Raw genomic sequence first — 17,109 nt, 5'->3', positions numbered from 1 at the left:
TCCCACTTCCTACAGACTAAGGGGGTGGCCATGGGCACCCGCATGGGCCCCAGCTATGCCTGCCTCTTTGTAGGTTCGGTGGAACAGTCCCTCTTCCGCACCTACACAGGCCCCAAACCCCACCTCTTCCTCCGTTACATTGATGACTGTATCGACGCCGCCTCTTGCTCCCCAGAGGAGCTCGAACAGTTCATCCACTTCACCAACACCTTCCACCCCAACCTTCAGTTCACCTGGGCCATCTTCAGCACATCCCTCACCTTCCTGGACCTCTCAGTCTCCATCTCAGGCAACCAGCTTGTAACTGATGTCCATTTCAAGCCCACCGACTCCCACAGCTACCTAGAATACACCTCCTCCCACCCACCCTCCTGCAAAAATTCCATCCCCTATTCCCAATTCCTCCGCCTCCGCCGCATCTGCTCCCAGGATGAGGCATTCCACTCCCGCACATCCCAGATGTCCAAGTTCTTCAAGGACCGCAACTTTCCCCCCACAGTGGTCGAGAACGCCCTTGACCGCATCTCCCACATTTCCCGCAACACATCCCTCACACCCCGCCCCCGCCACAACCGCCCAAAGAGGATCCCCCTCGTTTTCAGACACACCCCACCAACCTCCGGATACAACACATCATCCTCCGAAACTTCCGCCATCTACAATCCAACCCCACCACACAAGACATTTTTCCATCCCCACCCCTGTCTGCTTTCCGGAGAGACCACTCTCTCCGTGACTCCCTTGTTCGCTCCACACTGCCCTCCAACCCCAACACACCCGGCACCTTCCCCTGCAACCACAGGAAATGCTACACTTGCCCCCACACCTCCTCCCTCACCCCCATCCCAGGCCCCAAGATGACTTTCCACATTAAGCAGAGGTTCACCTGCACATCTGACAATGTGGTATACTGCATCCACTGTACCCGGTGTGGCTTCCTCTACATTGGGGAAACCAAGTGGAGGCTTGGGGACCGCTTTGCAGAACACCTCCGCTCGGTTCGCAATAAACAACTGCACCTCCCAGTCGCAAACCATTTCCACTCCCCCTCCCATTCTTTAGATGACATGTCCATCATGGGCCTCCTGCAGTGCCACAAAGATGCCACCCGAAGGTTGCAGGAACAGCAACTCACATTCCGCTTGGGAACCCTGCAGCCCAATGGTATCAATGTGGACTTCACCAGCTTCAAAATCTCCCCTTGCCCCACCATATCCCAAAACCAGCCCAGTTCGTCCCCTCCCCCCACTGCACCACACAACCAGCCCAGCTCTTCCCCTCCACCCACTGCATCCCAAAACCAGTCCAACCTGTCTCTGCCTCCCTAACCTGTTCTTCCTCTCACCCATCCCTTCCTCCCAACCCAAGCCGTACCTCCATCTCCTACCTACTGACCTCATCCCACCTCCTTGAACTGTCCGTCTTCCCTGGACTGACCTATCCCCTCCCTACCTCCCCACCTATACTCTCCTCTCCCCCTATCTTCTTTTCTCTCCATCTTCGGTCCGCCTCCCCCTCTCTCCCTATTTATTCCAGAACTCTCACCCCATCCCCCTCTCTGATGAAGGGTCTAGGCCCGAAACGTCAGCTTTTGTGCTCCTGAGATGCTGCTGGGCCTGCTGTGTTCATCCAGCCTCACATTTCATTATCTTGGATTCTCCAGCATCTGCAGTTCCCATTATCACACGATACTTTGGGTGTGGTCTTATAAAGGCTTTATACAAATGCAGCACAACATCCCTGCTCCTGTACCCAAATCTTCTCGGTATAAGAGGCCAACAAACCATTTGCATTCTTCACTGCCTGCTGAACCTGCATGCTTACTTTCAACAATAGGTGCACAAGGACACCCAGCTTTCAGTGTACCGCTCTCTCTGCCAATTCAAAATCTGTTCGGTACATAATATGCTTTACTGCTTTTGCTGCTACACAGTTATCCACATTACACTTCATCTGCCATGCATTTGCCCACTCACTCAACTTGTACAAATCAGATTGTAACAGCTCTGCATCCTCCTCCCAGTTTAGCCTCTCACTTCAGCTTTGTGTCATCTGCAGACTTGGAAATGTTACATTTAGTTCCATCTGCCCTCATTGCCTGGCCTGGCCTACATGTGCCTCCACACCCACAGTGATCTGGTTGACTCTTAACTGTCCTCAGGGCAATAACGGATGAGCAATATATGCAGGATCTGTCAGCAACATCTACATTCAATCAATGAAATTTTAGAAAATAACTATGAAAAGTCCAGCTGTAGCAGTCAAGCAGCACAATTAGATACATGTTCTGAAAATGAGAAGCTTGCTGAAAGCTATACAAAAGATCTTGAATTCAACCATCCAGCATTGTCATCCAAGAGATAGACTGCTGTATCAATAGACAGAAATAAATCACGATTCATTTGGGAATGCACACTGATACTGGAGCTGCACCACTCTCAAGATTGGTTAACTTTTGTGACAATTTGACCAAATTACTTAAACTCCACAATTTTCCTCCCTAATTAACTAAGGCCAGCACAAAACGTTGTCTAGTTTTATGCACTTAACAAGAATCTATAATTTATTACAAATAAATCAGTTCCAACCACATGCAAACAGTTTATCAATTATCAAAACACACTTCTCTAAACTTAAAATCCTTTGGCATTTCCAGCACCCTTCTGATCACTGATCTTCTTCATTTGAGGGCCCTTACTGAAGGCACAGAGTGGTTAGCACACTAATTGTTCAGTCCCTCAGTTACTGGTTACAGGCAGCAACTTGTAGTCAAATGGTGAATGTGAGGAAGGGTCTTCTATTGTTCTGAAAATGGATCACTTGACTTGAAATGTTGATTCTGTTCTCTCTCCACTAACGCTGCCAGACATGATGAGTTTCTCCAGCACTTTCTAGAAGGACGATGTTGTTTCTAAGAATCCAGAGGCATTCTGCTACTGTATCACTCATGCACAGTCTGTCCAGCAGCCTCTGAACCAGAGCTGTTGCCATACTGAGCACTCCTGGACCAAACTACAGCCTTCATTGCAAAACCAAACCACGTGCCATCTCTGGGCAAAATTGATCTGAATACACACCCACTGTGCTCATGAGTCCAGCAATCCAAACTCTAACCTTTTTTCACTGTTTCCTTACTTTACAGCAGCATTCTTATACCATTTTGGCCCTCAACCTAAAAATGAAGGAAAAGAAAAAAGATATTTTAATCTCACAGAGACTGCTGGAGAAACTCAGCAGTCTGGCAGTATGTGTACGCAGAAGACAGAGTTAATGTTTCATGTCCAGCGACTCTTCGCCAGAAAACATTCCAAAGATAACGCTGGAGGTGATGATGAGTCACCACACTTAAAACGTTAACTATTCGCTCCCCACTGATGCTGTCAGACCTGCTGAATTTCTCCAGCAATTTCTGTTTTTGTTTCAGCCTGCCAGAATCCACAGTTCTTTGAAAGATGTGGCATCTGTAAAAGCCTCTCCATTGCAGAGATGCTCAAAGCCCCAAGGTCTAGCTGAAGAGAACTTGCTGCGATAGTCAATGAGTGATAATCTAGGTCTTTCAAATGGAGAGTGGGAGTGGGAGTGAGTCAGACAACACAATAATCTTCATTCTCTTGCAGTTGCAAAATGAGGGTGCCTTTTAAAATAGATTTGCAGATCAGAGTACCACACTGAAATTTTTCACTAATCCTCATCTGGTAGTTTAATCTGTTGTCTATGACGGTACAATTCTTACTTCTCATGGAATACCCAAAATGGAGTTTCACACAACAGCAAGTATTGAAGTGACATCTTTACAGACCGAAAGAAAAATTCCTATCCTCGGAGAAATTCTAATTTTCTCCAGCATTTCTTTGGAATGATTTGCATTCTTTTATTACATCCATCACTTGATCAGAAAACAAAGCAGACAGGATGGAGAGTGAGTATTTGCATTCCCTTTTCAACATGCTGTAAATGATGAATGTCCTGGAGTCTTCTTCTTTGAATCAGTTCTTCCTTGATTAGTTCCTCACTATTGTTACATTCAAAGTTTTTGCAAGCATTTCACAGTTCCAAAAATCCAGACGTCCAGCTAAAGCTGCCAGTCAAATCCACCGCTCTGTTAACAGTCCAGTGAAATGATAAGAGAACACATAGGTCCAATTCATTCTCAAAGAGAACAGAAAATGCTTCAGAGATTAGTTCAAGTCTATGGGAATAAAGTTTAATATTCATGGTTTAATGTTGCACCATAAAAATTACTGGAGGGAAATATAAAGTAAAAGAAATTATACTTTTACTCAAAGTATAGCTGCTGAGTATCTGTGAAATGAGCTGTATAAAGCAGTGGTAGATCACTTGGAACTGAAGTTGTAGGACTCCAGCCAATATGTTCACTTTTACCATCCAAAACGTATTGTTATGTCCCATAAAGCCCATTGTTGTTCATTCACAAGAGTATTGACCTCACATTAATAACAACATGTGGAGAGCTCAGATATCCAAAATGCATTCAGAAAAGGTAGTGATGTACAGGGATTGTAAGAGCTTGTGGCAATAGGGTTAGATGGAGCTAGCATGGATTTTGTTTTATTCGTTCACAGAATGTGGGTGTCACAGGCTAGGCTAGTGTTTATTGTACATCCCTAATTGCCCAGAGGGCAGTTCAGAGTCAACCACATTGCTGTTGGTCTGTAATCATATGTTGGCCAGACCAGGCAAGGATTGTAGTTTTCTTCCCTAAAGTGAACCAGCCAATCAGTTTTCCTGGCAGTCAACAACGGTTTCATTGTCATCATTAGACTTCTAATTCCAGATATTTATTGAATTAAAATTCCACCATCTGCCTTGGCAGGATTTGAACCCAAGTCCCCAGAACATTACCAGGGTCTCTGAATTAATAGTCTAGCGATAATATCACTAGGCATCACCTCCACTGCATGGAGGAGAATTGGTCAAATAAACAGAAAAGAAAATCAGTATAAATGGATCAGTTTCAGGTTGATAAACTATAACTAGTACAGTACAGCAGGACAAAATATCAACAACTTGCAATCTATATGAACATTTGGACAAAGGAACTGGGTGAGTTGTGGCAATATCTCCTTGTGGTACAAAAGATAGACGAGAGAGAGCAAGCTCCTTGTGCACAAAGCAGAGCTGGGCTGAGAAATGGCAGATGGAGTTCAGCCTGGATAAATGTGAAGTGATGCATTTTGAAAGGTCGAACTTAAATGCTGAATATAGGATTAAAGGCAGGATTCTCAGCAGTGTGGAGGAACAGCGGGATCTTGGTGTTCAAGTGCATAGCTCCCTCAAAGTTGCCACCCAGGTGGATAAGTTTGTTAAGAAAGAATATGGTGGTTTGGCTTTCATTAACAGGGGGATCGAGTTTAAGAACCATGAGGTTATGCTGCAGCTCTACAAAACCCTGGTGAGACCACACTTGGAATATTGTGTCCAGTTCTGGTCGCCCTCTTATAGGAAAGACGTGGAGGCTTTGGAGAGGGTGCAAAGGAGGTTTACCAGGATGCTGCCTGGTCTGGAGGGCTTGTCTTACGAGGAGAGGTTGACTGAGCTCGGACTTTTCTCTCTGAAGAGAAGGTGGAAGAGAGGTGACCTGATCGAGGTGTACAAGGTAATGAGAGGCATGGATAGAGTGGATAGCCAGAGACTTTTCCCCAGGGCAGGATTGGCTGCCATGAGGGGTCATAGTTTTAAGGTGTTAGGAGGAAGGTGTAGAGGAGACGTCAGAGGGAGGTTCTTCACCCAGAGAGTTGTGGGCGCATGGAATAGTTTACCAGTGGTAGTCGTGGAAGCGGAGTCATTAGAGACATTTAAGCGACTGCTGGACATGCACATGAACAGCAGTGAATTGAGGGGAATGTAGGTTAGGTTATTTTAGTTTTGGATTAGGATTATTCCACGGCACATCATCGTGGACCGAGGGCCTGTACCGTGCTGTACTTTTCTATGTTCTATGTTAAACATTCAAAGATGCGGTAGCTAAAAATAATTTGCATTTATGTATAGCTTTTCATAACCATCAGATATCAAAGCAATAAAGTTCTTATTATTTTGACTTGTAATTGCTGTCATAACATAGGAAACACTGGAGATAATGTGCACACTGCAGGCTTCACACACAGCAATGCAATAATGACCAAGTAATCCAATTTTGTGATGTTGATTGAGGGCTAAATATTGATCAAGACACCAGCGATAACTCACTTGTTCTTCAAACTAGGTTTAGGGGTCTTTTATAGCAACTCAAAAAGGTCAAAGGAGCCTCAGTTTTATGTTTCATTAAGGGTCAGCAGCTTTTTATTGCAACGCTTCCACATTACAGCTTGATTTGTGTCCTCAGGACATGGAGTTCGACTTGAAGCCAAACCCTTGTGATTCTGGGGAAATTGTATTAGCAACTCACCGCACCTTCTGCTCAGATGCAGCCTTTTACAGGAAAATGAGAGTTTATTCACTTGGTAGGAAGAATACAAAAACAAGATATTATTTTTAAAAAGAGAAAATGGAATGATTGTGATTTAAAGTACAGTAATTGATTTGGAAAGCAAATAGAATATTGACCTTGATAACAAAGTGTAGAGCTGGATGAACACAGCAGGCCAGACAGCATCTTAAGAGCAGAAAAGCTGACGTTTCGGGTCTAGGCCCAAAACGTCAGTTTTTCTGCTTTTAAGATGCTGCTTGGCCTGCTGTGTTCATCCAGCTCTACACTTTGTTATCTCGGATTCTCCAGCATCTGCAGTTCCTATTATCTCAGAATATTGACCTTGAATGCAAGGAGATGGAACATGAAGTTAGGAAGTTAGGAAATTTGTATAGGGCTATAACTAGAGTACTGCTTTCAGTTTTGGTCTCCTTGTTTATAAAGGGATTACATGTGCATTGCAGACAACGAGAAGGCTCATAAGGTTTATTTCTGGCTTGAACTGTTAGTCTTAAGTGGATACATCGAGTAGGCTTGGTCTACAAGTTTAGAATAAAAGAGGTTATCATAGTGAAAAGTATTCTGAGGATGCTTGACAGGGTTGACACTCAGATGATGTCTCCTGTCATGGAGTAATCTGGAAATAGGTGGACAATTTCAGAAAAGAGAGATCTTCAATCAAATTGTCACAGTGAAATAAGCCTTTGAAAGACAACGCAATTCGAGAATTCAGAGAGTCATTAAAAATTATACAGGCATGGAGTCAAAGACACGCAGCACAAAAACAGACCCTTTGGTCCAACTCGTCCATGCCAAATAAGTTTCCCAAACTAAACTAGACCCACTCGCCGGTGTTTGGCCCATAGCCCTCTTAACATTCCTATTCACATAACTGTCCAAATGTCTTTTAAATGTTGTAACTGTATCTGCACCCACCCCTTCCTCTGGCAGCTCATTCCACATACGAACCATCCTCTGCATGAAAAGGGTGCCCCTCAGATTCCTTTTAAATCTTTCTCCTACCACCTTAAAATTATGCCTCCTGGTATTGAACTCCCTCATTCTAGGGAAAAAAAACCTTTACTATTCACCTTACCTATGCCCCTCATTATTTTATAAACTTTTATAAAGTCACCCCTCAACTACCTATGCTCCAGTGAAAGAAGTCCCAGGCTCTCCTTATTACTCAAACCCTCCAGTCCCAGCCACATCCTGGTCAATCTTCTGAACCCCCTCCAGTTTTACAATATCCTTCCTATAGCAGGGCAACCAAAACTATGCACACCACTCCAACCAGAACCAAAGGTAAAAGGCCACAACCTCAAGACAAGCACTAAATATGTATCAAAGAACTTATGAGAAACATTTTTCACATAATCCTTGGAATCTGGAAAGAATAATCGTGAGTGACAAGTATCTTACCTCTGAAATGGACAACAGTAGTGAATTTGGAAAGAATAATTGCGAGTGACAAGTATCTTACCTCTGAAATGGACAACAGTAGTGATGCAACGTGCTCCCAAGGCAGTAAGTATCTGAATAGATTAACTATCATCACAAGATAAACTCTGCTCATTACAATGTAGAAGGACTGGTCCTAGGAGGATTTAGCCAGTTTCAGTTCAGTGATAAATTCTATGTAGCTAAACAGTAATGTGAATTTAAATCTAATCTAAGATCATAACAGATTCTCATGGTATGTAATAGCTAATTACATTACATATATAATAGACCAACTGTTTATCAAGGTCAAAAATCACACAACAGTTTCATTTGAAGACACAAGCTTTCGGAGTCTCACTCCTTCTTCAGGTGTAAGTAGGGGAGGTAGTATCAGACACGGAATTTATAAGCAAGAGAACTGATGCAAATGTATTGAACAAACCGAGGATGGCTGTTAAATCTTTAATTGGTTAGAATGGATAATTATGCAAATCCCATAATTTCTTTCAAGTCATTGTCCCAAGATAACTAAAGGCTTTATTAGCAGATCAGAGGTGACATCTGAGCATTGGGCAACACATTTTAGATCTGGGGCCTTGTTTAGATTCTGGCTATGTATTAACTTAAAGTCAGATGAGTTTTGTTTCCAAAGTAGGGATTTATAAAATGCCTCATTGACTGTCTACAAATTGTGTGCTTTTTGAACAAAATATCTGCAATTACAAATCTTCAAATGCAAATTCACCCCATAGATTTCATATGTGTTTGTGTGTGTGTGTGTGTGTGTGTGTGTGTGTGTTTGTGTTTGAGAGAGTGTGTGTGCGCTTGCTTGAGCAAGACAAGGCATGACTGTGTCAGTATGTATGAGTATGTATGTATGAGACATGGTCTGTGTGAGTACGCTCATGTGAGTGCGTTTGTCTATGTATGCGTATTTGTGAGAGAGTGTGTAGTCTGGTGGGGTCATCTGCAGTGTGAAAAACCAAAATCCTGGTTGAGACCGGCCTCATCGGTATGGAACGTGGCTATCAGCCTCTGCTTGACAACTCTGTATTGTTGTGTATCCCTAAGTCTGGGTGGGAGGGCCATACCTCTTATGCAAAGACTTCATGCGAGTATCCCTCTTCACTTGCTTTCAGTCACTTAAACTAACCTCAATAAAAAGCCTTGAGGGAATCTACTCGAAGGATCTTAGTTAAGACCACAAGACATAGAAACAGAAGTAAGTCATTTGACCCATTCAGTCTGCTCTACCAAAGAACTGAATCATGGCAGTTCTGATAATCCTAGCCTACCTCTTGCCATAAGCCGTATTGTTTAAAAACAAATGCCTACCTCCGACTTGGCTTCACTTTACTCAATACTCACAGCTCTGCAGTAAAGAATTCCACAGGTTCACTACCTTCAGGGAAGAAATCCTTCCTCATCTCAGTCTTCATATGGGTGACCCCTTACTGAGATTATGCCCTCCAATTCTGAACTCTGCCACAAGGTGAAACAATCTTACACATCCACCTTAACAAACCCTGTAGAAATCTAATGAGTTTCAAGAAGGGCACTTCTCATTTTTCTAAACTCCAATGAGTACACACCCAACTGATTCAAACTCTCCTCATAAGAAAGCCCTTTTTTACCTGGGCTCAATCTGGTAAACCTTCTGTAGACTGCCAGAGTGTGCCATTCCTCAAATAAAAGGACCAAAACTTTTCACAGTATAGGAGGTGTGATCTGACTATTGCCTTGTATAGTTTTATGAAAATTGCAATATTTTAATATTCCATTCGCTATGTAATAAAGGACCACATTCCAGTTGCCATCCCTATCTCAGAGAATCTCAGATGATACTGGTGGATTTAATCACAACCTATAACACATTGAACCAAGTAACTAGGTTGTTGAATTTTCGACTAGATTTATGATTCAGCTTGGCAATTGACAACGAAAAACAATCTTAAAATGATGTAATTGTAAGCAAGGGAACTGGAATCATTTGGACAGAAAGCAATAAACTGGATAATATGAATTCAGGCTCAATTTAATTCGACAATGAGTAATAAAATTTGAACAGTCTTGTTTTAATGTTTTTGTATGGTTTTAGTAATAGGTAATACCAAAAATAATCCTTTATTGCATTCTCCACAGAAAACCCCACTAGTTTCAAAATCAGGTCATGTTTCTTTTTAAGGAACAAAAACAAAGTTGCTGGAAAAGCTCAGCAGGTCTGGCAGCATCTGTGAAGAAAAAATCAGAGTTAACGTTTCAAGTCCGGTGACCCTTCCCTCAGAACTCAACAACTTCTTTTGTAAAGTTACTTGCTGTAATAGTTTTATCAGTGTGCTCATCAAAATAAAAGTTAATTTTACGAAAATTCTGTAAGTTGTCGAGTGAAGAATATTATTGTGTAATTTTCACAGTTGTCGCATGAGGAGGAAATTTAGGTAAACCTTTCCCCGTTAGCATTTCATCAATACAATGCCTGTAAAAACATTATCAGACACTGTAGCTAAAATATTAGCATAATTTAATGTATTTTCACACTCAACTGCACTAGCTGCTGTCTTCAGACGTATCAAATTAATAACAACTGAACAGAAGGACATTGATAGCTGGTTTCTGAGCTACAGTTGACAACAATTGAAATCATAATTGAAATTACAATTCGTTCGAGTGTTTTTAGGTTTAAGTTGCAAGATGTCAGTTTCTTAAAACATTCAAAGTCTTGCAATTTCATTGTTTTTTACTGAAGAGTTTTTTTCCAAGCTTAGTGTTCCTGTTCTTTGACAGTGACAAACACACTCACATGGTGTGATAACATAATCCACCAGAGGAAGTAGGTTTTTTTTATAAGTCGCTAATGGTATTTCACACCATGTCTTCAATTGCTGATGAGTTTATTTCAGAAACCAGGCACCAAGAGATTTGTTGGCACCATTTTGCCTTCAAACAAGTATGTAAAAGGGATGGGAAAATGGGAAGAATGTTAGATATTGATAGCAAATTAATATATCTAGATTAGGCATACTAAGCAACAAGCAATTGCTTGATATGGCAACACAATTCTACATCACAACAGCCTCTATTAATAACATCATCCATTCAAGAATGCATTTATTGTGAATCAAAAGCATAAAACAGTCCAACATGAACAGCGCTGACTTGATTAGCCTGGATATGAGGGTCTCCTTGACAGCCTTTAGCCACAGCTCAGTCCAACATTAACACACTGAAGAAAATGAAATAAGTAAAATTCCGATTGATTTGTTTCATGTTATGCTCTGTCACATATTCTGTCACACTCCTGCAGATATATCTTTAGTCACCATTTCACACTATTGTCTGTCTTCTAAGTCCGATATGTTTTGCAGTGTTAGCTGGCTGCTACTTATAACATTTTAATTCTCAGCCAGCTGGTATTCACCGTGCCTGTTTGACACCTTTCCAACACTCAAAGACCAACAGGTCGACATTTTATATTTATATGAGATTAAAACAAATGCAATGTTTTATTTTTGGGGAATATTGGAAAAATGCTTCCCTTTCACCATATTAATGTCTCCTATGACTGAAAGAATGCTACAATAAATAATTATTAATGGACACAGCCATCTTTAAAGAATTTACTCCCATATGCTTTGTAAGATTCATTTTATTTAGACAACACCTTTACAATTTTCAAATTTAAGAGTAACATCTTAGAGCCTTTTTATTCATTTGGGGGATGTGGGCATCGCTGGCTAGCCAGCATTTTTTGCCCATTCCCAGTTGCCCTTGAGAAAGTGATGATGAATTGCCTTCTTGATACTGCCTTTCCAATGATGTAAAGCTTTTAAAAAATATTAACACTGAAGCAGATCTAAAGCCAATGGTCATAGCTTGCACCTGTGTTTAAATACAAATTGACAGATTTGGCCTTTTTTAAGGGTTCACTAAATGTAGTAATATGAGTATATTACAATACGTAAGAGGGGTGTTTCAGATTTAGAGCTGAACTAGGAGTTCAGGCCCAAAGTGCATCAATATCATGAATGTAGGTGATTTCAGTCTACAGTAGGCCAGGAAAGATTTTTTCTGAAAAATCAAGGCATTAAATATTATTATTATTATTCAATCTGTCATCCTGTTTTTGTTCCAAAAAAAGTAAAATCTTAGAGAAAGTAAAGATTGAGGTGTATACTTTATCACTATATTTCACAGTCATTGTTGTGATCTACCCAATGAAATCAGCAAAGGCTGATTTGTTACGGGCACAGAACACAATGACTCCTATTGTTTAGGTCTTAAAGTTACATTGTTATCTTTGGAATTATGATTATTGGTATTACGTTTTTCATCAAAAAGCAATTAAAACATATAAGATCTGGATCTTACCTGTCTCACATAGCTGTTAGAGGTGGTATCTGAGGAGGTGCTCCCGTCGGATCCTTTAAATCTGTTTTTCCTAATTGCACCTTTTCCAGACATCTGAGAGAAATAATAATGCAATATCATCACCTTCAGGAAGTCAGTCTTAATTCTCAGTCTAACTAGTGAAATCAAAAGGAATAAAATTCAATGGGCCAAATGGCCTTCTTCTGAGTCATTCAACAAATTAAAAACGATATTTCTGAGAATTAGCCACAAAATTTAAACCCACAGGTGTGCTCAAAACGAAAAACAAACTCAAATCAGAAAAAAATTGCCATTTTGCAAAGTGATGAAAATGGTGCAATATTGCAGCTAATTTACTGAAGAAAACATTAAAATTGCATATTCCAACAATTTAACTTGAAGGAACATGGTAATTTATTTCTTTCACAAATAATGCATTCAGGGCTGAGTGACTTACACATGTCTGTAACAATAAGAATTAGCCATTACATAAAATTCATAGGCTGACCAAAGAAAAGCTACTAGTTTGAACAGGTATACAATGTCGCATTCTCTTTTACAAATACACTCCATGTAAAATCTGCTTAAAATAGTGTTTTGAAATCACTGATTACTTTGTTGAATCCACAAACTGATGCTCTGGAGGGATTTAAAGTCTAAAATCATACAGTGCACTGGTTTATAATCTAGATACAGGTACACTGTTAATTATTTCTGTCAATAATGGGGTAAACTCCCGGAACTATTGGGGGAAAAATATTTTATGAGCCTGAGGGACTGCCATCCTGAAAGATCCTCCAATAAAGTGTTCTTTCACTTGACTGGGGAGGTTCAAAAGCATTAGTGAGAAGCCATTGTTGTCAAAAAATATGTCAACACAAATTTATGGTTAAATAAAAGTCAAATGCTTTTCTAAGGATGTCAATGCATTCTATTTAAAAATTACTTCAATGTTTAGATGATGCATTATTTTTGAGAGAATATTGGATGTTAAAATCAATGTTCCTTTGTTTACATGTAAATGAATGTAATGTTAACCAGGAAGACACCACAGCCAAACTCCTTGTATTTAAAATATCCTATTATAAATTCTTCGCATAAGCAATTTGACCAATAATAATTCATGCCTTAAAAATGTAAATATAAAGTTTTATCGTTAAGTAGAAACCGAGAAATAACAGGATGACCTTAATTTGGATTTTATCTACGAAGTTAAATTACAAATTTAACAGTGGAGTGGAAGAAGTTAGATCAATGTATCCTAAAGAGCTCAGCGAGTCGATCTCGAGCTCTTGTATCCGACCAGGTAGCCGGTGGTAAGGCAGTTAAAAAAAAAACTTTCTAATGCGATCTTAAAGTTCGCTTCAGTTTACCTGCTTGTTAACTGAGTACGTTTTTCAGTGTGAAGATCCCCGGCTGCAAGAGATTGGCAGATTTCCACTGGATTTTTACGAATCAATACACTTTAAACACACCCCAGGACATTCGTAAGAAGCAGGTACAATTTGTTACTTTGCCAGAAGAGAAACAGCCAGATATTAGCAGCTGAATGGGCGAGCAGTTAACGGCAGTCTGCAAACTACTGCGTTCATTCAACAAGTCTTACGAGATGTAGGTGTATCGATACATACCTATGTACACACACAGGTACATATTTACACACACATAGACGTGCAGAGATTGGCACGAGCGCACACACACACACACACACACAATGGCACACCGGTGTAAAACTACAATAGAAACTTGGGAGAATAAAATGTCTTGCTATCAAGCTACGAGTTACCTGCATGCTGGGGTTTTCCAGTATACCCATCCGAATCTCCTGCGCTTTGGACATGTCGCTGTGAACCATCTGACAGACTGGGATCTTTCTCAGTGAGGAGAACGCTCGCTATGGACTGATCCCCTCCAGCGGAGAGAAAACGGACATTTCACTTCCCGGTAGCTGGTGAAATCACTGAATAACTGGCATCGCCCCCAAAGCCCGGGAGGGAGGGAGGGAGGAAGGAGAACCCACCCTGAAAATTCCCTGCTCCATCCACAAGGGGGTGGGAGCAGCACTTGGCTCCTCGCCTTTAGTTGCGGTTTGCTGTTTTCTTCCCTCTCTCAATCTGAGACTGTTGCACCTCGCATCGCGGAGGAAACAAGTGCCACACGCTTTTCTTAAAAAAAGGAAAGCAGATGTGCTTTGGTTTTACAAGACATGTAAGGTTCAGGCAATCCCCGCCCTCCTGGCTGCGGGGAGGAAGGAGAGAGGGAGGGGCTTTATTGCCGACTTCTTTGGGATGCCAAATGCGCCCATCACTAAATGCTCTTTTCATCACAATAATACAACCCATCGCCTTTCCGGATTCGGAAGGAAGAGGTTAATACATTTCAGCAACTTCCAGATCTGACAATCACTCGCGTTGTTCAAGCTGCATACCCTCAACCTTTGGGCCATACATACATGTGCTTGTGGATATTGCAGTCTGTCGCCACTGGAGCTCACTATGTAACCAGCTATTAGAACGGTGTAATACCCTTGAGTGAAATGCACCACTCGAGCTGGGGGAATCGGCTCCCAATACATTTGGCCGAGGTCGGGGTGGTGGTGTTGGTTGACGTTAAGTTCATGGAGAGAACCGGATACGTTTGCTGTCTCCAAATCTTTTAACTTCCACATTCAACATGTGTGAAAGTGACAATGCACCCCACCCATGTGTGAAAGTCAGGCTGTCACCTGAAATGTTACCCACAAACAGCCATATTAGAGTGTGAGAGGAAGCCTACAGTGTAATTAACTATGGGCCCACAGCTTCCAGGACCCCAATGGTGAAAGCAAAGGCTTTCAAAGGGAGCAGTCGAGGGAATTTGAAGAAATATCAAGCAAACAAAAACGGCAATAAGAACTGACACTTATCAGCTCCATCCTTAACTAAATGAGAGGTTTTCATTCTCACTGCCTGTGTCCAGAGTGTGCTATCACTGAAGTTGTGAAATAGACTCAAAATGTGAACTGTTTTTCTCTCTCCACAGATGCTGCTGATTTTCTCCAGTATTTTCTGTTTTTATTTCAGATTTACAGCATTCTCAGTATTTGTACACAGTTTGTGTACTTTCACTAATTTGTGAGTGATTTCCAATATGGTGTCATTTCTACTGCATTGAAGGAGGCTTTCTGTCTGTCATTGATTATATCAGCATTAGTGCTGTTCACATACTTTACCTTGAACTTTACACGAGGAGCAGCAACTGCCTTCTTCTGGCAAATCTGCACAGCAGTTGTAGCTCACACGAGTGTTAATTACATCAGAGGTTTTATAGATTCATGGCTGAACAGCAGGATCTCAAGAGGCTCATGGTATGTGCTGCGATCTACTGGTAGAAAACGTGCTTCCCACTGGATTCAGTGAGCATCTTTGCCAGTGGCTGCTGCTAAAGTGACAATTGCCCTTAACTTCCAATCATTCCAGGAGTCTACAGGATATATATGCAAACTACAAATATAAATATAAACTGTAAATTGCAACTGGATGAATAGTATCAGAGATAATGGGAACTGCAGATGCTGGAGATTCCAAGATAATAAAATGTGAGGCTGGATGAACACAGCAGGCCAAGCAGCATCTCAGGAGCACAAAAGCTGACGTTTCGGGCCTAGACCCTTCATCAGAGAGGGGGATGGGGGGAGGGAACTGGAATAAATAGGGAGAGAGGGGGAGGACGTTTCGGGCCTGGACCCTTCATCAGAGAGGGGGATGGGGGGAGGGAACTGGAATAAATAGGGAGAGAGGGGGATGAATAGTGACAGCTTAACCAGGTGACACTGTAGTTACTTTGCAATCAATACGCGCATTCAGAATGAGGAAGCACTCCTTGGATTCTGATTGTCTTTCACCTGTGCAGCATTTATGTGGGTATCAAGGCACTTCCTTGGGTGTTCATGAGCATGAAGGAATTTTTACTCCGTCAATGTACTGCAGTGTGTATGTGGGAGACCATGAAAAGATCAGCTCAAAGTTGTGTGAAAGATTCCCAGGGAGCTGCTGTGACTTATTCATTCTGCTGTAATCTACTGCACTTTAGCATGTTGGCCTCAGAATAGATTTACAGCCTGGCTCCTTGGAGACAAAGGCTGTTATCTTAAAATGTGACAAATGACACCCATGAGGAGCTCAAGCAATGATGTCCAACAGTGCAGCATCATATGGTTATAATTGTAGCAATGTGCAATGGAGACAACAAACGGGATGCAGAAGATGCATTTCTGATGTTGAATGAATCAGAAGGTGCCTTTTGATATGCTCCAGCCAGGGTGTTAAATGTGTTTGTGTTGGGCTGTGCTTGACACAATGTACATCTACAGTGAGGTTTAAATGCAGGAGAGGAGGTTTCTCTGCAAAGGAAGAGAAGGAGGAACAGGAGGATTGGGAGCCTGGCACCAGTAGTGAAACATTTTGAGGTGCAGGATACCTCAGTGGCATAGTTAGATTATACCATTGCACCATCTGGCAACCACATGCCGAACATGCATGCCCTTCCCACCAATCCAACCCTCCCACCTCCCCAAACATAAAATGACCCTGCAATTAACAACTCATCACTGTGCGATGTATCATTGCTTGGCTTTATGTCTTGCCTTTTCACTCCCACATGAGAGGCAACTTACTAGGCAACTGGCGAGAATAGCAAGACCAGCAAGGTGAGCAAGCATCAAGTTTTACCTGGCTCAAAATCTAAGCAGAACCTTAACAACATAACATTTTTGTGAATGTACTCTCCCATTTATTTTTCCAATCCTCCATGATGTGGTCAGGTAGTTTCAGGCTGTTCAGATCCATGCTCTAACTGCTGAGATTTTCTTTTGACTTTCTCTAAGCTTT

General features: G+C 41.6%; 1 protein-coding gene across 2 annotated transcripts in view; it reads right to left on the bottom strand.

The window, feature by feature from the left end:
* Window positions 1–14,242, bottom strand: part of LOC125464155 (voltage-dependent L-type calcium channel subunit beta-2-like) — a 330,964-nt gene extending 316,722 nt beyond the window's left edge. Inside the window, exons 1-2 of one of the 2 annotated variants that reach the window (XM_048556296.2) lie at window positions 14,028–14,242; window positions 12,242–12,334 (exon numbers count right to left, since the gene is read on the bottom strand). In XM_048556296.2, coding sequence (XP_048412253.1) covers window positions 12,242–12,334; window positions 14,028–14,096 — 162 coding nt within the window. In that variant the 5' untranslated portion in view covers window positions 14,097–14,242. The remainder of the gene's footprint in view (window positions 1–12,241; window positions 12,335–14,027) is intronic. The other variant, XM_048556321.2, reaches the window with a different exon arrangement.
* Window positions 14,243–17,109: the final 2,867 nt, after the last annotated feature.

Source organism: Stegostoma tigrinum, chromosome 2 (assembly GCF_030684315.1).
Source record: "Stegostoma tigrinum isolate sSteTig4 chromosome 2, sSteTig4.hap1, whole genome shotgun sequence".
NCBI classification, from domain to species: Eukaryota; Metazoa; Chordata; class Chondrichthyes; order Orectolobiformes; family Stegostomatidae; genus Stegostoma; species Stegostoma tigrinum.
This window is presented reverse-complemented; position numbering and strand designations above follow the sequence as displayed.